General features: G+C 38.2%; 1 protein-coding gene across 1 annotated transcript in view; it reads left to right on the top strand.

Moving 5' to 3' along the window:
- The window catches only part of LOC133877272 (callose synthase 9), a 114,202-nt gene that overhangs the window by 62,336 nt on the left and 27,212 nt on the right, over nt 1-24,654 (top strand). The window contains exons 14-37 of the mRNA XM_062315510.1: nt 1,616-1,738; nt 6,001-6,103; nt 6,269-6,392; nt 6,521-6,710; nt 6,863-6,915; nt 7,447-7,507; nt 7,585-7,666; nt 8,879-8,928; nt 10,058-10,144; nt 10,987-11,072; nt 11,201-11,225; nt 14,054-14,148; nt 14,312-14,393; nt 14,522-14,682; nt 14,797-14,917; nt 16,413-16,510; nt 16,607-16,697; nt 16,793-16,953; nt 17,065-17,174; nt 18,156-18,290; nt 18,647-18,715; nt 18,791-18,968; nt 19,131-19,245; nt 20,664-20,783. Coding sequence (XP_062171494.1) covers nt 1,616-1,738; nt 6,001-6,103; nt 6,269-6,392; nt 6,521-6,710; nt 6,863-6,915; nt 7,447-7,507; nt 7,585-7,666; nt 8,879-8,928; nt 10,058-10,144; nt 10,987-11,072; nt 11,201-11,225; nt 14,054-14,148; nt 14,312-14,393; nt 14,522-14,682; nt 14,797-14,917; nt 16,413-16,510; nt 16,607-16,697; nt 16,793-16,953; nt 17,065-17,174; nt 18,156-18,290; nt 18,647-18,715; nt 18,791-18,968; nt 19,131-19,245; nt 20,664-20,783 — 2,520 coding nt within the window. The remainder of the gene's footprint in view (nt 1-1,615; nt 1,739-6,000; nt 6,104-6,268; nt 6,393-6,520; nt 6,711-6,862; nt 6,916-7,446; nt 7,508-7,584; nt 7,667-8,878; nt 8,929-10,057; nt 10,145-10,986; nt 11,073-11,200; nt 11,226-14,053; nt 14,149-14,311; nt 14,394-14,521; nt 14,683-14,796; nt 14,918-16,412; nt 16,511-16,606; nt 16,698-16,792; nt 16,954-17,064; nt 17,175-18,155; nt 18,291-18,646; nt 18,716-18,790; nt 18,969-19,130; nt 19,246-20,663; nt 20,784-24,654) is intronic.

Raw genomic sequence — 24,654 nt, 5'->3', positions numbered from 1 at the left:
GGGATCAACTCATTGGGGTAATACCCTAACTCGGGACTGAGCTCGGGACTATTAAGTCAGTCTTCACGAGTCGATCCGAGTGCTCGAGTCGACTTGAGCTTGGACAAACCCAAAAATTTGTCTCAGGTTCAATCCGAGCCCGAGCTTTGGGTTCAGGGCTCGGCTTGTCTAGCCCTAATTGGGTAGCTCGGCCCAATTGGGTATATGCATATGATAGAATATAATGATTAAATGATAAAATGTTATATTATATGATCGTGTGATACTTATATGAATCATATGATCATATGGCGCAATGCTAAATCATTGGTTACTTCAATATTAATCACTTAATTTAATAATATATGAATCACATTGTCATTGTACTTGCATATATTCATACATATATCAAGAAACTAACTAACTAACTAACTAACTAACTAACTAACTATATATATATATATATGCTTGTGTGACATTATATAGTTATAATATTATACTTATAACTTATGAATTAAAATAATAATAATATCATATGATATGAGATTATTTATAATAAATAAGAAGTAATGAAATATGATAATATAGATATAAATATTAAATAACCTATATAAATACCTACTTATATCTCTCTATAACCTATTTTCTATATATATATATATATATATATATATATATATATATATATATATATATATATATATCGAGCTAACGAGTCGGGCAATCGAGCCGGGCGAATCGGGCCCTTAACTGGTCGAGCTCGCGAGCCCCTGTCGAGTTATGTCGGGCGAGTCGGGTATGTATCACTAACTAATCGAGTGGGTTTCAACAGTGTCGAACTCGAGCTTGGATCGGGTTTAACCGGGCAGATACCGAGCGGGACCTCGAGCCCGCCCGGCTCGCTTACAGCCCTACATATATGTAATCCTTTTTGGTATGCTCATTTTTGGCACTCTTGATTGACTTCTTTTGTGATCACATTTATTTTGCACAGAGTAAGTGGTAAACTAAAGTTTCGGGTTGTATGGTTTATTGAACACTTTTAATTTGTAATTGGATTATGATGTTTGATGGTGAAATTAGTATTGAATTTGGAATTGGGGATATTTGCGAGGCTCACCAAAATCCAGATCATGCATCTATTTTCAATTTTGCAGAACTAAAAAAAAAAAATTGTTCCACTTAGAGCTTCCTCAATTTGTTGGATTGGGTGTAGACATTACTTTTTAAAGAGGCTTGGAATCCAAAGATGCTCTGGGCCGAAGAAGATAGGAAACTGTAGTAGAAACCAATATATGTTTAGCCCGAATGACCTCCTGATAACTGCAAACAGATCACCCAATCTGGTTATATTGATTGCATGAACTGTGAGAACAGTTTCCAACGTTGTTCATAAGAACAATGTGCGGACGTTTACAAATAAGTGAAGAAAGAGGAACTTGAATAGTGAATTTTGTGCTCCAGTTTGCTGTACGCTCAAAATAAAAGAAATTAATTCTCACTCAATTCAATACTGTTGAATTTGGAATTTGAATTTAGGCCTCAATTTTGCATAGCAATTGGAACATCTAAATTCTTAATATCTTATGGTCCCTCGTGAATTTCTTTGCGTAAATATTTTGCTCTTTTCTTGCAGAATATGCTTGCATCTGGCAGAAGTCTGCGTCGAGGGAAAACTTCATTTGTTGAGCACCGGACGTTTCTTCATCTTTATCATAGCTTTCATCGTTTGTGGATATTTCTTGCTATGATGTTTCAGGTTTGCATGTCGATTTCTAATGCTCATTAATATACAAGGCATGCCTCTGTTATTAATTTAAGCATTTGTTAGATTGCTTTTAGTATCCTGCTTATCCTTTCTGTTCGTGTCCACATCTGTTCCTTTTTTGTCCTTTTTACAGTTTGTTTGTTTGTTTTTTTTTTTCTCCCTCTCTCTCTCTCTCTCTCTCTCTACAGAACTCTCTTCCACCCCTTCCATTCTGTCTCTTTGACTAACTAAGTCTTTTGATGTATCTCTTTGCTCCTTGTCTTGCTTTTAAATGATAACTATGGCTAATTGGAACCATGTATACTACTTTAATTTGGTGTGCGCTTGAAATTGTGAGAGTAAAGAAGAAATAAAAAAGAAGGTTGAGTAAAGAGTTGTATTTTTCTTTATAATACAAACATAGGACATCTACATGAATAAATAGAAAAGTAATTCAAATTATTGTGGATATATATACTTGATGCAGATTGTAATTGTAATGACAGTAAACTCAGAGAATAACGACATTAACTCAGAATAAAATCAGATCAGGAATTAAGCAATTTTTCTTCATCAATACTCCCCCTCAAGCTGTGGCAAAGATATTTCACATGTCTAGCTTGCATAAGGTTGTATACTGGACACTCCCATCATCAAAATATCTGCAAGTTTTCCCGTTTTGACATAAGGTGTTCAAATTATTCTTGCACGCAATTTTTCCTTGATTAAATTTCTATCAACTTCAATGGGTTAAGTTTGATCTCGCTTGACTGGATTATGTGCAATGTTAACTGCAGCCTTATTGTCGAAATAACATTGTATAGAATGCATAGAATCATATCTAAGTTCTTTAAATACAAACATAGGACATCCATATACTTATAAAGTCTAGTTTCACCTATCGTGGAACCAATTTGGGACTTAGCACTTGGCACCTTTGTAGTCCACTTAGAGTATTCCCAGCAGCTACCCAACCATTTTTCCTAAAGAAATACACTACACAATAGCTTCTTTTTATCTTTCCCTATAACAATAAAATATTATTTTTAATTTTTTTTTATTCATTTATTTTCTTCTTCTTCTTCTTCTTCTCTCTATCTCTCTCTCGTCGTCTCCGTCTCCCGCAAGATGCCGAACTCCACCAGGTATGCGAAATCAAACTCAAACCCTTTCACCAAATTCCCTCACAATTCTCAGTTCTCTTCTTTTCCAAGCAAATTCTAATTCCACACACTTTCAACCGTTCACGCTTAACCTGCTTTCATTTCTTTCTTCTTTATACACAATAACTAGAAACAGTCTATTTGAGGAACTCTTGTTTCACTTTTCAGTATTGAGATGAAGATAGTTAGGCTCACAGCTTATGTTTTAGTTGATTATAGTTTATTATTAGGGATTGAAAATTAAGATTGGTGTTGAAATTAGGGTTTTAAGTTAGTTTAGGAACAATGTCTCTGCTTCAAACATTGGAAGCCGATGATGGTGCCGAGTACTCGTTTGCCGTGGAATACAGTGGCCCACCGGTGAGTTACGATCTCCCCCTTGTCATTCTAATCAACGTTGAACGGATTCCGGTGGCGTCGGTGGTCAGACAGGTCTCCTTGTCCATTAAATTGTCGTTGCTAGTTGTGCAACCGTTGTTAGCTCTCGATCCTCGGAGCAAAAAAGGGATTGGGACTTGGAAGACGTGGTAAGATAGAGGAGAGAGAGTGTGGGTGTTTTTTTAGGATTTAATAACCTATGGGAATGCTACAATGCTACCCAATGCATGGGGTAGCACTGTAGCATTCTTAATGTATAGGGCATATATAGGGAAGTTGCTATAGGTGAGTTTTTGAGATTTTATTTTATTTATTTATTTTTTTTATAAATTTAAATTTAGGGAATAGAACCCCTTATAGGGTTTCTGCTATGAATGCTCTTAGTTAGTGTGGGCTATTCATTTTCTCAATTTGTGGCTGACTTTTTGGGTGTCACAATCTCCCCTAACTCAAATTCCTGACGTCCTTGTCAGGGCTAACATCATGTGGTGCCTAGGTCCCTTATGGTGTTATTAGGCTGCCCTGATACTATTTGTGACGACCTTGAGAAAACGTTAGTCACATTTACGCTATCAATCCAAAGTGACTAATAAGTTACAATTGGTGTTCGCTAGAATCACTTATAAAACACAGTCTTACATAGTAAAAAATCAATGTGAACTTAGCACCCATGAACACCTTTACAGTCCACCAGTCAATGTGGGCTATTCATCTTTCCATTGTGGGACTAACTTTCTCGTTGTCACAGGTTGAGTACAAGATCTGACTCTTTTGCGTTGAGGACTAGGAGGATCTATATAATTAACAACATGTATTGAGGTGGCTAAAGTAGTCGGTGTAGGATTACTTGAATTGGGAGTTGACATTTGACTGGGAGATTCAAGAATAGTCTTAATCTTCTGACGCCTAGAATAAACTCTTAACTTCTCCACTGGTGGCTCACACTTCTTATCAATAGTTGGTTGCTATCGTTGACCATCTATTCTGAAACATCTTGTTTTGGTAATGTGGTAGGTATAGGTAAAAGATTTGTTGAAGACTTCTCTTCACTACATGTCTCCGCTTGAAGAGAATCCTTGGGAAGACAAAAATATGGAGGAGATTCAAAAAAGGTGACATTCATAGAGAAAATGCTTTCTCGAAGAGGGATGATAACATTTATACCCCTTTTGAGTTGGCGAAGACCCCTGAAAATATACACTTAAGAGCTCTAGGATCCAATTACCACGTGATGAACCATGAATATCGACAAAGCAAACACAACTTAGGACTCAAGGAGGAACAACAAATAATGGGGAAGTGGTTCAAGGCTCACGTGCTGTAGTGGAGAGTGCTTCTTGAGGATTCAGATTTGAGGGCTTTTGGGTTTTGAGGGTTTGTTGGGTTTCTTTCTTTTTGTGGGCTGCTTTGGCTGTTCGTGTGTATACTTCCTGTGTACTTAGGGGCGCCTTTCGCTTTTTTAATAAAACTTTATTACTTATTAAAAAAAATAATGAGGAAGACAAAGAGGGCAACAAAACATTAATTAGTGTGTTAAATTCAAGACACGAGACGGTATTCAATTAATAAGATTTGTAGCAGTAAGGAATGCATCATCCTAGTAGGATTTAGGATTATTGATGGAAAACATTAATGGGAGATGCAAGTTGTTTTGCTCAATATTCTCGTTTTGTTGTGGGGTGTTAAGGTGTTCATGGGTGCTAACTCCGCATTGGTTCCTTATTATGAAACAAAAAATGCGGACTTAACACCCATGGACACCTTTATACTCCAACCCACCGACACGACCAATACCAAAATGAAAACCCACCACTAAGCTAGAAATGCAAACACCCAAACCCAACCGATGCCCAAAATTCACCATGTATCATTATGATTACCCCACCATCAACACATGAAGCGTGAGGCAATATGGGAGCAGCCTCCTTACATAGCAGCAACGGTATGACATCTCGATGCGGGTACGAATGTATGTGTCAGATTTCCATGGCGAACGAGATCTATATGCGTTCCAAGATTGGCTCACTGCTTGGAGGACTACCTTGAATAAATTGGTCTCTCTCTAGAATGAAAGGTTCGTTTTGTGAAGATGAAGCTCATGTTTGGTGGCATAGTGTCGAAGAATGTCTCCACCGCCTTTGTGTACTACCCATCTCCGATTGGGAAGATATGAAATTCAAATTGCAAGATAAGTATGGTGTTAACGATCGTACTCAACAACACTGTCTGTAAATCATCTATTTCTACACTGTAACATTGCTAGTGGCTTATGGAATGCTATCTTTAGTCGTCCTGGTCTTACTTGTACGCATAGGAGAGTGGTTGACCTGATTGTTTGTTGGAGGATGTTGAATGGCAATTCCAAGAGTGCAATATGGTGGAAAAGTGATTCCGTCTTGTCTTTTGTGGTATATTTGGAGGGAAAGCCCCTCTGCACTTTTTGAAATATACTTTAATTGCAAAACAAAGAAATATTTGGAGAGAAAGAAATGATTGGAGTTCTGAAGACCTCGAAAGAACTGCGGTGGATTTAAAGTCCTTTCTTAATTCTCTTTTCCCCACTGGGCGATTCTTTAGACTTTCCTTATGTGCTTTATTTTCATGATTTTCTTGACCGTATTTTTCTTTCTAGTTAGGTACTCCTATTGTATACTTTCTGTGTACATGATTGCGCCTTTTGCGCTTTTTAATGATATTTTGATTAATTACAATTTTATTTTATTTTATTTTCAGGGGCTCACGATCATTGCATTCAATAATGGACATCTTAATTCCAAGACCTTAAGGGAAGTTCTTAGTCTTGCTCCAACATTTGTGGTGATGAAATTCTTTGAGAGTAAGTTTCACTTGCTGCCTAAACTTTTGTTGGTGATTTGTTATCTTAATCCTATGAGTTCTTGTAGCATCGAAGTTGTGTCTGATTAATATCTGATAATTTCTTTATTGCTTGCCACTATGGAAATTCATTTTTAATTGCTGAAGTTACTCTATGTTCGTTTAGGTGTTTTGGACATTTTCATGATGTATGGTGCATACTCTACAACACGGCGACTGGCCGTTGCTCGAATTTTTCTCCGTTTTCTGTGGTTTAGTATTGCATCAGTCTTCTTATCTTTCCTCTATGTGTAAGTTTTCTGTAATTGTTGAATGAGTCTCCATAACTTTATTTTCCTGCTTGGTGGTTTTGTTTCTCAGCTTATCTGTTTGTTGGTAAATCATTGGTAACCTTTTTGATTGTTTGTGCATCATACAGGAAAGCTCTCCAGGAAGAGAGTAAACCAAACGCTGATTCAGTTATTTTCAGATTGTATCTGATTGTAGTTGGCATCTACGCTGGTGTCCAATTTTTCATCAGTTTCTTCATGCGAATTCCTGCCTGCCACCATCTTACTAATCAATGTGATCGCTGGTCTTTAGTTCGCTTTGTGAAGTGGATGCGCCAGGTTCTTATTTCTCTCGTCTTCTTTTTTTAATTATATATATATTTTAATGTTTCTCTTGAAGCCTTTGTTCTGTGGTTTCCATCATTTGTTGAATTTCTTTATGCTGATTCATTTGTTCTTTGTTTTTTTGTTTATTTATTTGTTTATCAAAGGAACGGTATTATGTTGGACGTGGCATGTATGAGAGTACTACTGATTTTATCAAGTAATCTCTAATTCTCCCATGCTCTTTAATTTATATATCTTGTGACTTATTAAGAATTTTTTTCTTGTCTTTTGACTGCATGTTTGTTTTTCTGTCCCTCTCACTTAGGCTGGTTAAAAACAAAATCAACTATTGACAATTAAGTTGGAAAGCAACGAAGGCAAAAGAGAAATTCCTGTTTATTGGTAGTACAAGAACCACAGAAATTTTTCTAAATTCCAGTGAGATCTTGGAAAGATATATTGATCATATTTTCATGCAAAATGGGTTGGAGAGAGGGGGGGGGGGGGGGGGGGGGGTGGGGGGGGGGGGGGGGGGGGGGGGGGGGGGGGGGGGGGGGGGGGGGGGGGGGGGGGGGGGGGGGGAGGGGGGGGGGAGAACGGAAAAACAAAAGGCAGACAACTTGATAGGAAATTTGACTTCCATTATTAAAACCCTTCACGCCACAAAGTCATCTACTCCATGGTGGATTTTGAATTCCTTTTTGGAAATATGAGAAATGCTTTCATCCTTACACTGGTAATTTTGCAGGTATATGCTCTTTTGGCTTTTGGTTTTGAGTGGAAAATTTTCGTTTGCCTACTTTCTTCAGGTTAGTGGCGCATAACATGATTTCTTGTGTTAAAAGACTATTTTTGAATCACTTGTTTTTTTTGTTGGTTGTTGCAGATCAGGCCTTTGGTGAAACCAACAAGAATTATAGTAGATATGGATCCTATAACATATTCTTGGCATGATTTGGTATCTAAAAGTAAGCCCCCCCCCCCCCCACCCCCCCCCCCCCCATCACATATTTTATGATACACAGATTCTGCTCTGGTCCATATATTTTGTTAATATGTTGAAAATAGTGTTTTCTGTTATTTCTTTGTGGGTGTGTTATTTGTTGAATGCGAGAGGATTATGTGGACTTCCTTATTTACTAATTTATGTTGTTTTTCCCTCTTTTCTTTTCTAACTTTTTATGAAGTATGTATGAAAAAAATCGCTAGTGATATGTTTGGGGAATGCCTGCTGTATTCTCTCTCTAGCCACTCCTTTTTATTGTTCGGTGTTTTAAATGATTAAATAAGCAATACTCTGCTTATAATTTTAAATAACTTATTGATTTTATTAAAAAGAAGAATAAGACTGGTACACAGCAATTATGCACTAAAGTGTATCTTTATCATTGGTAGACTCAACATTTTAATATAATGACATCGTTTTGGTCAATTAAAAAAAACGGAAGGTAGTTCTGAAATTGGTTTCCATGATTTCTTCTCTCCTGGTGTCAAGTTTCTTTTAATTGCTTTGCTTCTGACACAAGGTTAGATCATCTTATGGTCTTTCTATTTCGGTGAGTTGTGTCATGTGTCTGTCATTTATGAGAGTATATTTGACTTCTTAAGTAACGAATTTGAATTGTTTTGTTAATTTTCTTCAGGAAGTCTGGCCATGACCTCATGTACTTTTTTTCCATTTTGACTTTAAGACCTCAATTTTTAATTTGATAGATTTGAGACCAGAGTTTATACCCATTCTAAATTTGAGACCTTTGTCAGCCTTTCTGTCAAATAGGTAACATAAATGGATATAAAAATACAACTAAATTATTTATCAAAAATAAAAATAAAAATAAAAGTACTACTATGCCCCTCTAATAAAACAGAAAATAAAAAAAGAACAAGAGCCATCCCCTAATAGAGCAGTGGCCATGACTCGCGGTCACCCACTCACTGAAGGCGTGACTTGCAGTAACCCCCTCTGTTAGGTTTTTTACATCAATTTTTGTTACCTATTTGATGAAAATGCTGACAGAAATCTTTAATTTAGAATTAGCCTAAACTCGGGGATTCAATTTATAAAATATAAAACTGAGGTCTTAAATTCCGAATGGTAAGACGTATCGGGGACCTAACTTGATTTCCCATTTTTCCTTGTTGATGCTTCTGGCTCTTTAAACTGCCTTCATTTGTTGCAGATAAACATAATGCATTGGCAGTTGCCAGCTTATGGGGTCCTGTGGTGGCTGTAAGTTTGAATTCCTGTTTTTCATATATTGTGCAATTCTACAATAATCATTTCAACTAAACTTTGAGATTGTTTTCTTTTTCCTCCTTTTTTCTATGTGATTCATTTTTGTTTTTCGTGAAACAATTTAGTTCCAGATTTCTTCCACCTTAAGTGAAAAACACCTTCTAGTGACCGGAGTGGCCTAGATACTTCTAGAAAGAGGCTATGTCCATATTGGACACTTACTGTATACTCCCTGATACATATTAGATACATCTGAAAATATTCAAAATTCTTTTTATCAAGGAGCGCTGTTGAATATTAAATTGAAAAGGCTGGGATCAGGCATGCACTTATTTTAGAATCCTTTGGTGTTGAGTTAGTCAATTACAGACAAGAAAATTGAGGAATTGATTTTGACTCAGGTTTATGGTGAGGTTTTTAGTATGAATATCCTCTTCTTCATTTTTTGTGGTGGATAAACCAGCTAGAAGCAGAAGAGAACAGCATGCCCTAAATGTCGACATCAATTTCCATCCTATGATTGGAGCATATAGATCCAACCATAGGCTTTTATACTAGTAATTGTGGACCATAGGCTCCCAAAGCATCTGCTCTCCAGCTTCTCCGAATTTGATCCAAATCTTCACATTTTAAACTCATGCTACAAATTTCATGTACTTTTCACAAGTACCCAAATATGCATGGGGATTTGAACCTTAATACTATCAATTATAGCTTTAGAATGAAGGGATGCCTTCATACTTGGCTTTGAATTTATGTCATTTAAAATCATCCAATAAATCCCACATCTGTCTTTTAGATCTCCCACATTTCTTTGGAAAATGATAAGCTGGTAACCTAATATATTTTGTGGGATGTGCGAGATAAGTAACAAATAACTTCATTAGAAAAAGAAAGAGAACTCACAAAAAGACACACAAATAATGATGTGCCCCCCTCTCTAGTATCTTTATAAAATATCTCTGGTTCAGAGTTCTGTTTTTCGGAAGCTAATTCGTTGTGCTCTATCTCAATTTTGATTTCTTTTGCTGAGAGTTTTTTTTTTAAAAAAAATTATTTTCTCTCTCTCTCTCTCTCTCTCTCATTTATTTTTGTCCTATTCTTTTTAATTTTCCTGGTACAGATCTATCTCTTAGATATCTATGTGTTTTACACTATTATATCTGCTGTTTGGGGCTTCTTGCTTGGGGCAAGAGATCGTCTTGGGGAGGTATGTTACTTTTATCAGATCTCATCAGGTTTCTTTTATCTTTTTGTCCTACACTGATTTATCAGGGAATTCTCCCATTTAGTGTTATGCTTGAAATGAAGCCTATCATACTTTTGTTTTCCAGTTGAGGGGGTGTTTTGGCCATTGCTGAAAACCTTGAGTGGGTGGCTTGAACCACTCCCAAACACTTGGGGGGGACCTGAACCACCCCCTCGGTTCTGACGGGGTGGTTTGGCCAACCCCGAGACCCTGATTAGGGTGGTTGACTAAGGGGGTGGTCCACCACCAACCTTAAACCCCCACCTTTTTTATTTATTTATTATTTTAATATGCTTTGTCTAGATAAGGACAATTTGGACATTTCAAATTCAAAACATGCCCGTGTAGGTCATTTTAACACCAACAACTAACAGAAGGGGTTGTGTTCTTTTTTTTTTTCACCTAAGTGGGTGTCTCTTGTATATACCCTTCTATGTGCTTGAGTTGCCCTCGTTTGCGCTTTCTAATAAGATTGAATTACTTATAATAAAAAAAACAACTAATGGTGGGGTTCTTTTGCAATGAAATCGTAGTTTGAGGGTGTATGTACAAATGGAATGTCAGTTTGAGGAAGGTTAGTATATTTTCTCGAAAAAATAAAAGAGAAAAAACAATGTTTGTAGAGTTCCTAAATTACAATGTTCCTTCATCCACCACCTGTGTTAACTCTCTCTCTCTCTCTCTCCCCCAAATCCAAAAAAAAAAAAAAAAAAAACTTGGTCTTTTACCATGAGTTGCACCCCAATTGAGTAGTGCTTTAAATTCCGTTTTATTTTATTTTATTTGTTTGTCATGATCTTCAGATTAGGTCGTTGGAAGCCCTTCACAAACTTTTTGAGCAGTTTCCTGGAGCTTTTATGGACACTCTTCATGTTCCTCTTCCTAACAGGTTGATTTTTTTATCCATTATTGGTTCGTTGATATTATGATTTCAGTTCTTTGTGGACAAATACGTGTTTGTGTGTATTTGTGTTGCTTTGTTTTGTTTTGCATCTGAATGCAATATGTCTTTTGCAGGACTCGTCGTTCTTCTTACAGTCAGGTTAGTCATCCATCAATGACAAAAAAAGAGAAAAGCTTCTTTCATTGAAAGCCTTGTGGTGAAAGCTGCAGAAATTTATATTATAGAATAGTCATATTTTCTTTGTTCAGACTGCAAAAGAATTATTAGTCATACCAGGAAGGTCATTTTTCATTAGTTAATTGTCAACGTATAATTTTTTTTTTTTTTGATAAGTAAGAAGACTTTATTAATGAAAGCGTAAGGCGCCCCTAAGTACACAGGCAGTATACATAGAAAAGACCAAAGCTAACCCACAAAAGCCCAAAAAAACCAATAAGAACAACACAACCCATCACCCACCAAAGAACAAACACAACCCACCACCCACCAAGAAACCCAACTAAGAACAATACAACCCACCACCCACCACTGCGCACAAGCCTACAACAAGTGTGCCTTTCCTTTTCTCCTCCTAGAGTGAACTTTCGCATCACCATAATTAATGGAGCTATGTAGGTTTACAAGCTCCCTTTTTCCTTTAGACTTTTGACGCGCAATCATTTTCTCCCGCTGAAACTCTTCTTCCATGGCATCCTTAATTGCCAAGGCCTCCTCCCCAAAAGCCCCTTCCAAAGCCCAATCCAAGGGCGAACCATCCCAAAAATCATCTTCCTCCTCCTCCCAAACTGCCATTTCCCCATTATGATCAAAGCCGATAGGCCAACTCTGAGATTGGGAGAAACCATTTCCCTCAACGGAACAAGGAAAGATGCAGCCTCTCGGAGGAGAGGAAGGACCAACCTCCCCAACGTCCATGACCTCCTGCGTCAAAACGGGAGGGACAGAAACAACCGGGGGAAGATTGAGGAAACCCTTCCTAAAAAGCCCCTGTATAGCAGGAGGCTGATTCTTCTTTTTCTTCGCATGACACTCTCCACCCTTTACCTTAAAAGGAATAGGTTCTGCGGACAGCTTTGAGGCTACCAAAGAGTCAGATAGCAACCCATCATTCCATACCACAGTCTGCCCTGCCCTGATCTCCCTAGCTCTCCTGTAGTAATGCTTAAAAGGCTGCAACAAGGGGGAGGAGGAAGAATGAAGCTTCTTCCTTAGCTCAGAGGCTCCTGAGAGAGAAGGAAAAACAGAGAGCTCTTCACCACCCAAAGACCCAGACAGCGCCGGAGGACCAGCTAAAGTTGCCGGCGACGGCAAATCCGCAGTCGGCAGAGGAGGGATGACGAACGGAGTAGCCGACTCAACCATAGACGACCCACCCCCAGAACAGTCTCCGCTCAACAGGTCCCCACTGGGAACCACCATCTCCGACAAAACGAGATCGCATAGCCCAGAAGAAGCCACCGAAGTCGTCTCCAGCAACCACGACCGTGAAGAATTAGGTTTTGGCATGAAGCAACCCAAGCGCAAACCTTTTCGACTCAGTCCAATCCTTGCAAGCCGGTCCAGTAGCTTCTTAACAGCCCGGCCCAAAGCCAAGTTGAAACCTATGACCCACTTACACCACGTGCGCAACTTTGAAATTTCAAATTTCAAACTCGCACGTGGAAGAACAGACTTACCTAGCGGACGGCGAAGCTGGTCCTTACCCAACGGATCGAAAGGCTCAAAGGTAGAACAGTCCAACGCTGACCTCACATCTGCATCTAACACCCTCACCGTCGGAAGAAAGTCAAGCTCACAGTGATCCATTGGCATGACCTTACTCCTGGAACAATGACCCCCCATGACAGGCACCTTCTTCACGACAGCGACCGAGCCTGTCTTCACTACCTCCACAAATGAGGGCCCCTTCGAGAAAGGAACCAAACCCGGCCAAACCTCAACTTCCTTCCCCTTATTCTCCACCAGCTTATGCAAGGACCCAATTCCCCCGCCCACAGAAGTAGAGAAGGAGACAGCGGCCTTCCTCAGCTCGTCGGAGAATTTGATCCAACCCCACCCTCCACGTCCCTCAGGAATCAGTATAAACCCTTTCCGACCACCCATCCCGAAAGAAGCTGCCTCCAGGAAACGGCCGGCTTGGTTACACCCTCTCCGAGCGATCAGGACTCTCGATCCTTCCCTGAAGGATTTGACGAAAGCTTGATCTTCCGGAAAACCCACAAGTGATTCCAACGTCGAAGCCAACCACTCAGAGCACGAAGGACTGATGAAAATTTCGCCGGAGAAACTTTTTCTCTTCTCCCCCACCCTCATCGTCGACGCCCCATCCAAAACCGAGAAGACAAAAGTCTTCAACTCCACGAAAAAGCTAACCTCCATCTCAAATAACACCCGGAACCCAAACGGCCGACCAAGAGAACGATCACATTTTCGTCGGAGAGGAGCCACACAGTCACAGAACCCACCGGTTGACGCCCCATCGCGCACAACAAGCGCAACCCACAAACACCTGACGCTCAAGAAACTATCCCCCAACCACTGGAGATCTACACCCAACAGAAGAAAACCCCAAAACTAAAAGACCCAAGCGAAGAAGAAAAACTAAGAGAACCTAGGCTGGAAAGGAGCCCTAAAATCTAAATAATATTTGTGGCATTTTTTAAGTAATTTGTGGCTTCAATTGGTTTTCTGTCTTTTTGGTATTTTAGTTTTTGGTCGCCAAAAAGTCTGCCAAATTGTTTTTAGGTTTCTATACTGGCATTTTTTTCTTCTTATGATGTTGATTAAAATATTATGATATTTGTCTTTGGAAGTCTGATTCCTTTCTGTGTAACTCAAGGTTATGGTCTAGAATCTGTCCTCCAAGTGACTGAAAAATTTTCTGCAAATATAGTGTTCATGGCTTATTTCTTTTGCTCATTCAAGAATATAATTTCTAGCAAAGTGATAATGCTTTATATCTGAAGGATGTGGAGAAGAAAAAGGTTGATGCTGTACGATTTGCTCCCTTTTGGAATGAGATCATAAACAATCTAAGGGAAGAAGATTATATTACTAGCTTGTGAGTACCAAAATTTACTCAAGTATTTTATTTTATTTTTTTCTCTGAGCAAAAAAAATAGTATTCACTTTGGTAGCTCTCAGTTCTATTGTTTTTTTATTTACATAAGTGTGAGATTTGCTCTAGTTGCTATGTTTTGATGCGTTGTTTTTTTGGGGGGCAGGGAAATGGAGTTGCTTCTTATGCCAAAGTATTCTGGAAATCTCCCCTTGGTTCAGTGGCCCCTTTTTCTTCTTGCTAGCAAGGTCATTCAGTTGCATTAATTTTTTTTTTTTTTTTGGTTAGTTGATTCTTGTTCCAAATGTGAATCTTCAACTGTAATTTGTTTATAATGCTTAAATTTAATCAATTTTAATTCATCATAATTCTGTAGATATTTCTGGCTAAAGATATTGCTCTAGAGAGTAGAGATTCACGGGATGAGCTCTGGGAAAGGATCTCAAGGGATGACTATATGAAGTATGCTGTCGAGGAGTGCTACCATGTGATTAAACTTGTCCTGATCGAAATATTGGATGGTGAAGGAAGAACATGGTTAGTTTTTATGAAATGCTCTGTAGCCTCCAATCTGAATATTTGCTTTGTAATTTGAGTGATGAATGAGCATTGGAATCAAAAGGTTTATACTGTAATCTCCTATTGTTTCAGGGTCGAAAAAATATATGAAGCTATGCATGTGAGTATCGAGAAGAGGAATATTCATGTGGACTTTGATCTCAGTAAGCTGCCACTTGTGATTACAAGAGTCACTGCATTAATGGGACTTCTGGTTCGTATTAGTAATCTTATCTCTACTGTTGCTTTAATTGATAAAAATTAGTAATGAAATTGTCTCTTTACCTATACTTATGATTATCCTCTGATTAAGTTTGATATAAGTTATTATGGCTTTTATGCCATCTAGCTTGTAACCTGTGCAATGCACGGATTTTTTTAAAAAGGTTCTTTTTCATTTTCAGATTTAATTTAGAGAAAATAACAAAAGTAATTCACTTCATAATCATCCTTTTTCAAAAAAGGATGGGAAAGCCCCAATTTGTGCTGAAACCCTCTCCTACAGGCCCTTCTCCTAAAAGAACGGTTCTTTCTGTTAAGTGAAATAAGTTGGAGGTTATTTCCAGCAATGTTGTGCATAGCTTGTGGGGGTGTTGGCATTTGGATTCGTGATACTCACCTTCTAGTGGGGCTTCCGGTGGCATTTTGGTTATATTGGATAGGGGGGGTGGTGGAGAAGATAGAAGAGTGTATTGGGTTTATTTTAGCTTGCTCCTTTAGACACATCGAAGATGAGTTCTCCTTGGCTTTTGTGGGGGTCTATGGGCCTAATTATGATCGTGATAGAATGCTATTATGGGAGGAGCTGCCTGGTTTGGTTTGTTGGTGGAATTTGCCATGGTGCATTGGGAGTAACTTCAATGTTAGATTCTCTAGTGACCAAAAGAGTCTGATTCTCTCTCCCTGAGGGAGATGGCCATGACAGATTGGCTTCCAGTAGTTATCGTTTCCTTTATCATATTTATTTGCTTATTTTCACCTGGTACGTAGTTATCATATTAGAATTAGTTTGTCAGAAGCCGTAGTATAAGATGAGGTGTCGTCGAGTAGTCGGGGGATTATTGAGAATTGTAATCAGATACTTGTCTTGTGGTTCGTCACCAGCCCTAATTGGAGTTCATTATCAATCTATTTCCATTTTATTAGTTGTGGGTTCCAATCAAAAAGTTAGAAGCCGTAGTACAAGATGAGGTGTCGAGTAGTCAGGGGATTATTGAGAATTGTAATCAGATACTTGTCTTGTGGTTTGTCTTAAGCCCTAATTGGAGTTCATTATCAATCTATTTCCGTTTTATTAGTTGTGGGTTCCTATCATAGATGTACTACAACTTTAGTTAGAATTTTTCTAGTGGAGTCTTTTTTGTGCTACCCTCTTAGGATGATTTGGTTGAATATATTTTTTGGGCTTTGATGGGAGAGTTATAAGGTTTTTAAGATCACGTGCAGAATCAAGCGCACTCTGTTTATATGAGAGGTTGCTGTTCTGTTTCAGGGTTGGAGGGGCTGATCAATATAATTATTAAGTGCACTAATTTCTCTAGTAAAATTCTTTCTGACAAAAGCCGTATCTTTTCATAAGAGTTTCTTTTTCTTTGTGTATTGATATTAATACTAATTGCTTTTCTAGACTTTTCTTTTCTCTGTTCCAACTTTTGACTGTGGGATAGCTTTGACACTATTGATTCAACCTTGTTTTTGACACTGTACAGAAAGAGGTGGGAACACCAGAGAATGAAAAAGGTGCTGTTAAGGCTGTTCAGGATCTCTATGATGTTGTGCGACACGATGTTCTTTCTATTAACATGAGGTCTGTTAATTCTTTTAGTGTATGCTCCTGCATCAGATAGATTTATTTTTTTCCTTGAATGTATAATTTTGATGATGAGTTGAATATATATTTTAGGGAGCACTACGGAACCTGGAAGGCATTGTCAGAAGCAAGGGCTGAGGGTCGTCTTTTTGCAAAGTTGAAGTGGCCCAAAGATGCTGAGTTGGTATGTTTGGGAAGATTTTTTTCCAATTATCTTTTGTAAAGAAACATGTGTTTTCACTTTCTTGATGAGATTGACTGATTTTGAAAGATATGCAGAAAGCTCAAGTCAAAAGATTGTTTTCGTTGTTGACTATCAAAGATTCGGCCTCAAATATTCCCAGAAATCTTGAGGCCAGGCGTAGGCTGGAGTTCTTCACTAATTCCCTTTTCATGGAGATGCCGGTAGCCAAGCCAGTGCGTGAGATGTTATCGTTCAGGTCATACCTTTTCTCTCATGCATCTCTTCTGCTTTTGGAGGGAGCAATACTTTTGCTTGATAAATCTAGCATCCTCATTTTATTTTATTTTTCTTCCATATGGAAATGCAGTGTTTTCACTCCATATTACTCTGAGATTGTACTTTATAGTATGGCTGAACTCCAAAAGAGAAACGAGGATGGGATATCAATTTTATTTTACCTCCAGAAAATATATCCAGGTACTCACTGCTTGTGCTTAGTATTTCCCCTTTATTTTATTGCTCAGCTATTCGTAACGAGAAGCTGTTCGGTGCTCCCAAAGACGGAAAAAGGACCTGCTTGTAAACATTAACCTTTTCTAGCAAATGTTTTGCTTTCTTCTCTTGGGATCCTATTTTGTATCAAGTTTGGGAAATGTCTTAAATTATTTGTCAGGCCAATAAAAGAAGACTTAATTATGCTTGTTATGATTTTCTAATTATTCATACTATATGTCTCTGGAGTTAATCTGATACAACAAATTGTACCATCATGCACGTGCTGGAGAGTACTAATTTTTTATGTTTGCTTTATTTGTGGATGCGACATTTTCTAGTTATGAACTGTCTTTGTACTGTTATTTTGCTTGCCATATATCTTGTTATTAACTTTTTAGTATGGAATGTCCATATACATTTGCCATTTGTACTTTTTTAACACCCCTGTATTTGGCACCTTGTATGCCCAGGAGGTATTGTCTATGAGTATGGGGAAAATCAAGTACTGAAAAAATACTAGCAAGACAAATTGCAAAGTTGGTCCTTTCCCTTATCTTTATCAGCTTCATATTTTGCTAATATGTACTTGTTCCATTTTTGATCTGTTCTTCCATATAGTATCCTGTGAAGTCATGGGAATAAGTTTTCTTCTTCCAAAATTTCCTACAATATTTGGGACCGGCGAAAAGGGAGAATAATTTTTATCTAGAGTTATTATTTTTTTATTGATAGCTATTAGAAGTTTGAGTGGTACTGATATATTTTTGCTCTAATTAAGTACTTTGCTCAACTATTACCTTCAATATTTTTCTGTCTGCTAAATATTGATCTTGGGTTTTTACCCTGTGGACTATAACTTGATGTGCTGTCCAAAATGTGCCACTAATTAAATTTTGTTTTAGTTGCAATAGAAGTCTTGAACTTCTTGCTCATCATATTGACAGTAATCATATTTCACCGCAGATGAGTGGAAGAACTTTCTAGCTCGAATTGGTCGTGATGAGAATACGCCAGACTCTGAACTTCTGGATAGTTCTAATGATACCCTTGAACTTCGGTTTTGGGCGTCGTACAGGGCACAAACATTGGCTAGAACTGGTAGATGGTTTTTTTCTCTCTGCAATATTCTTTTGGTTTAATGTTGAGAATTGTATCCATTCCATATGTTTTATTTTTTTCCTTTTATTCTTCGTTATACAGACACATGAGAGAGTGTGTGTCTATATATTCAGTTCATTCATACTATTGTATGACTGTATACAATTGGGGAAAGCATTTCAATGCTCTAAGCAGTATTGGTTTGATAATGTAGGGACATTTCTTGGTATCCATATTCATCAAAATGAGTTCATTTGGTTTTTGTTTGTATGTTTTAACCGAGTATGTCCATCCATGCTTGTCTCAATCCGATGATAGATTTTCTACTAAAATGCTAAATGGTTTGCGATTTGCAGTTCGTGGGATGATGTACTATAGAAAAGCTCTGATGCTTCAGACTTATTTGGAGAGGTTAACTTCTGGAGGTTAGCACAACCAAGTATGTCTTGTTTTTTGTTTTATCTTGTATGGTCAGTTGCCTCATGTATTGTCAATATCAGATTTGGAGGCTGCAGTTTCTAGTAATGATGCAACTGACACTCGAGGTTTTGAACTATCTCCTGAAGCGCGGGCTCAGGCAGATCTTAAGTTTACTTATGTGGTTACATGTCAAATATATGGAAAACAGAAAGAGGAGCAAAAACCTGAGGCTGCTGATATTGCATTGCTTATGCAAAGGTGATTCTTTTCTTATACAAAGAAAAGAAATATGGGTTCAATTGGATTTGTTTTTGAGATGTTTATTTTTAAAAATTTGAGTAAAATAATTTTGTTAAATGGTGATGCTTTAAACAATTACTCTTTAGATATCTAATTTTCACTTTTTTATTTTGATGTTAGAAATGAAGCTCTTCGAGTTGCTTTTATTGATGAATTTGAAACTTTAAAGGATGGTAAAGTGCATAAGGAATTCTACTCAAAGCTTGTGAAAGCTGATATCAACGGGAAAGATAAGGTTTAGTTACCTGTTCTTTTGTCTTTCAATTTTGGCACTAGCTAGCCATTTAATTTTTTAAAGAAGTCGTTTGTTGCTGCAAACAATTGTAACTCCTATGTTGATTGATGATCTTAGTGATCCATCTATATATTGAAAGACACAGCATCTTTTTTACATCTAAGTGTTTGGATTGCCCCTTCAAAAAAAAGTGTATGGATTGTATGATTTTGTTTGTTCTTTAAGAAAGTAGATGAGCAAAGGTTATTGTTACATTTCTGGCTTCTTTTTATTTGTTTCTTATAAAATACATGAATTATTGATTTTATTTGGAATGAGACAAGCAATTGGGTAAAGTGCATCCGACTGAGATAACAAATTCCTTTTCAAATGGGTCAAATGGGATGAATTGTTTGATGTTTCCATTTGATTTGGCATTGATTCTTCCTCACATCCCCAATCTCTAAATTCTCAATTACCTGTTATTGTAATTCCAGTATGCTACTGGTTGGCTTGGGCTGCAAAGATCAATGATAGTGGTCTCGTTTCTTCCTTGATAACTTATGGAAAAGCAAATCTCTCCTTTTCTCTGCTGCGAATCCCCTCCCAAACCCACAACTTTCAATTCCTTACCATCATTGGAAAGGCATCGTTATTGTTCTGCCTGAAGTTAGGACATGAAAGGTTTGAAAAATAGGAATAACAAGAAAATAGAAAGAGGAAAGCGAGGTTGTATAAACCATTAATTAGACCCGCATTAACACTATTGCGAATATTACCGTTCATTGACCATCATTACTGCCCTAGTCATGTTCAGAGCATAACTGAATCCACCCCTTGGTGTTTAGGGTTCCCTTAGAAAAAAGCCTTATTAAATGATTCAAATGCCCTTTTTCATATATATATATATATATATATATATATATATATATATATATATAAACCTAATATAGTCAATTTTTTCCACTTAAAACTGGGGACAACGTCAACTTCCACAAGAATGTGGGGAGGTCAGTATATGTATATATATATATTACAGAATTGCGACAACAGTATTTTTAAATGTACTGTAGGCTTGTAGAATCTGGGAGTAGTTATCTATACTTGCAGATTATGCAGGACAGTTAGGCACATATTTTTTTCTTGTGCAACTTTTCTGATGACTTAAGTTCTGGGGGCTTATCTTCTCTTGAGGTTTTCGTGTAACCTTTAGATTTTCCACCCCACTATGTATACCAAAGTTTATGTCAATGATGAATTTTTGTTGAACTTCTTGTTAAAGTACTTATGCTATGGCTTTTATCTTTCTTCCAATTAAGGGGACTTTTACTTGAATAATTTTTAAGCTTTAAATTAAACTTTCTGTTTGTGCTCTCATGGATGTTAGCATGTTTTATTGTTGAATTTTTTGTTTACCTATTTCTTTTCTGATTTTGTAGGAAATATACTCCATAAAACTGCCTGGAAATCCAAAGCTTGGTGAAGGAAAACCTGAGAACCAAAATCATGCAATCATATTCACTCGTGGAAATGCAGTTCAGACAATTGATATGAATCAGGTGATTCATTTTTTTTAGCCCAGTAACTCAACCATCTGGGTTTTTAATGTTTTTTGTTCGTCAGTCAATTAAATTGAGGAAGTATTCTCGTGGTAAAAGTTCATTTTGGAGTTTGGTTTTAGAAGTGTACGGAAAATGCTAAACAAAGAATAATACCAGTCAATACAGACATAAAAATGAATTAGATGTACATTCAAACTGACCTAGTAGACAAATAGATGTATGACTGACTTGGTTGATTTTATGACATGCGTCATCCCTCTCCTGAATCTCACTAAAGGTCAATCACTGGTAGGTCAATATCTAGAGCTGTAGCATAAGTTTGGTGTAGTTTCCATGTTGAGACTTCAGATGGGCCAGTCCAAGCTGATATAGGCTACTGATTTATTATGAGTCGATCCTGCATTTTTTGTTTTCCTTCTAAAGGGTGATGTAATGGAGGTACAAATTAAGCTAGTAAAAAATATTCAGTATGGTGGAGTGGTTCAATCATCTTCATAGACCTGATAAAGAATATCCTTTCCCCTCACCCGCTATCCTACCAAACCAAAAAAAACAACAACAAAAAAAAAAACTCAAATCCCCCAGACTCCATTACAGTTTTTTGATAAGTAATTTTAAATTCAATAAAAAAGTGCAGAGGGGCGCAACCCTAATACACGGGAAGTATACAAGAGTGCCTCTAAACGGAAGGAACAACTAATAAATTTAGAAAGTCTACAAAAGTAGAAACACCTAGGTGGCAAAGATGGGACGCTATCCAAAGATATAGCGTGTTAAGCACACGCTTCCTTAACACTATCATTACAGTCTCGACATCTTTAAAAAGCATCGCATTCCGCTCCCGCCAAATGCTCCACAAAACACAATGAGGAAGTAACCGCCAAACTTTTTTAGCTAGGCCATGCCCAAAAAACGCACCCCATGTAGTCAACAATTCCAGCACCGTTTGTGGCATGACCCACTCAACTCCAAATAAAGAAAACATAAAGCTCCAAAGCTCATGGGCGGTGTCGCAATGAAGTAACAAATGGTCAATAGACTCCCCCTTCTTTTTACACATACAACACCACTTAATAACCACAATATTCTTCTTTCGCAGATTGTCATGGGTCAATATTTTTCCTAAAGTTGCAGACTATACAAAGAACGCCACCCTTGTCGGAGCCTTAGCACACCATATATTCTTCCACGGGAATGATGGGCCTTCTTTCCTACTAAGCACTTCATAATATGATCTTACTTCAAAATAGCCCCTTGTAGAGAGGTTCCAGACTAACTTGTCACCCTCTCCTTGTCGAATCGAAGTGGAGTACAACCGCTTGAAGAAGGAAAGCACCATCTCCATCTCCCAGTCCTGGAGTTGCTGCGTAAAGAGAACATTCCAATGGATATTTCCATTATGAACAGCCAAATTATCCACCACCATTGCTGCTTTGTTCCTCACAATACTATACAGAACTGGATAACAGAGCTTCAAAGATCTCTCCCCACACCACCAATCATTCCAGAAACTGATATGTGACCCATCCCCTACCACAAACCGAACATAATTGCAAAACTTCTCCCATCCTTTCCTGATATATTTCCAAACCCCCACTCCATAGGAAACCAACACCTCAATAGAACACCACCCACCCTTTAGGCTCCCAAATTTGGCGTCAATCACCAAACGCCATAAAGCCTCTCTCTCCCTACCATATCTCCACAACCATTTACCCAGAAGAGCTTGATTAAACTGGGTGAGGTTGTGAACTCCCAACCCACCTGAATGCAACGGAGTACAAATCCTGTTCCATTTCACTAAATGAAATTTGGTCTCATCCCCTATGCCACCCCATAAGAAATCTCTCTGGATTTTTTCAAGACGATTAGCCACCCTCAAAGGAATAGGGAACAACGACAGGAGATACGTGGGGAGATTGGACAGCGTGCTCTTAATAAGAGTCAACCGCCCGCCCTTTGACAAATACATACGCTTCCATCCAACCAACTTCCTTTCCATTTTCTCAACCACCCCTTTCCAAGTAGATACGGACTTGTAAGAGGCACCCAAAGGCATACCCAAGTAAGTCATAGGCAAAGAACTAACCCGACAACCCAAAAGCTGAGCCAACCCTTCAACATCCTCCACCTCACCAATAGGAACAATTTCTGATTTTCCTAGATTGATCCTTAAGCCCGATGCTGCCTCAAAGCAAAGAAAGAGGCACCTCAGATGTCGAATTTGTTCTTCTTGCGCCCCACAAAAAATCAACGTATCATCAGCAAACAATAAATGATTCATTACTATTGCCTCTGACTCTCTATGTCCCACTGCAAAACCTGTCATCGAACCCTGCTCCAACGCAACAACCAGCATCCGGCTCAAAGCCTCCATAACCACCACAAATAATAAAGGTGACAGAGGATCACCTTGTCGCAACCCGCGAGAGCTGGTAAAAAAACCTGACGGAGTTCCATTGACAAGGATGGAGAATCTCACCGTAGAGATGCAAAAACGAATCCAAGCCCTCCATTTCTCCCCAAAGCCACAACGTTGTAGTAAGTAAAGTAAGAAGTCCCAATTCACATGATCATAGGCCTTTTCCAAATCCAACTTACACAGCAACCCAGAATCCCCCGAACGAATTTGACTATCCACACATTCATTAGCAATAAGCACTGAATCCAAGATTTGTCGACCACCTATGAACGCATTTTGGGTGTTTGAAATAATCTTACCCAAAACTGATTTAAACCTGTTCGCAAGGACTTTGGAAATAATCTTGTAAATTCCCCCAATAAGACTGATAGGCCGAAAGTCTCTCACATCCACAACATCATTCTTCTTTGGAATCAGAGAGACAAAAGTAGCATTGAAGCTCTTTTCAAACTTGCCTCGAGAGTGAAAATCTGCAAAAACAGCCATAATGTCATGTTTTAGAATATCCCAACCCTTCTGAAAAAAAAAGCCATAGTAAAGCCGTCGGGGCCCGGTGCCTTATCTCTGTTGAAATCTCTGATGACATTCCATACCTCCTTCTCCTCAAACTCTCTTTCTAACCAACTACTCTCATTTGCATCAATTGAATGAAAAGAAAGGCCCTCGACCCTTGGCCGCCAAGAACAAATCTCAACATACAAGTTTTTATAAAATTGAACTATATGCTCCTGAATCTCCCTTGGATTTCTGGAGATTTCACCATTTATGCTTAGAGAGTCCACTTGATTAAATTTGTGATGCGAGTTGGCCATCCTATGAAAAAATTTTGTGTTCTTGTCCCCCTCCTTCAACCACAAAGCTCTAGATTTCTGTCTCCATATTATTTCCTCAAAAAGAAGAGTTTTCTCCAGCTCTCTTGACATATCTATCTTGCGAACCTTCTCTTCCTCCTCTAGGCCTCCGCCTTCATCAACCGAATCCAGCTCACGAATGCCCTCCAATAATTCTTTCTTCTTCTTCCCTACATCATCGAACACTTCAGCATTCCATTTCTTCAAATCTGTCTTCAATGTCTTCAGTTTAAACGCCAAAATGTGACTTGGTAATCCCCAACACTCATAAGACGACCACCACTTTTTTATCTGCTCAACAAAACCCTCATATTTCAGCCACATGTTCTCAAATTTAAAATACCTTTTTCCTCCTCTTGGTGCTCCACAATCCAAAAACAAAGGGAAGTGATCGGAAAGAAGTCTTGGTAGCCTCCTTTGTGTTACTTCAGGAAAGTGTTCCTCCCACTCCACAGAAACTAAGAATCTATCAATTCTAGACCATGTATGATTATTTGACCATGTAAACTGGCCATCTTGAAGAGGTAGATCCACCAAGTTATGCATGAAGATGAAGTTTGAAAATTCTTCCATGGCAACTGAGAAACTGGCATTG

Source organism: Alnus glutinosa, chromosome 9 (assembly GCF_958979055.1).
Source record: "Alnus glutinosa chromosome 9, dhAlnGlut1.1, whole genome shotgun sequence".
Taxonomy (NCBI): domain Eukaryota; kingdom Viridiplantae; phylum Streptophyta; class Magnoliopsida; order Fagales; family Betulaceae; genus Alnus; species Alnus glutinosa.
This window is presented reverse-complemented; position numbering and strand designations above follow the sequence as displayed.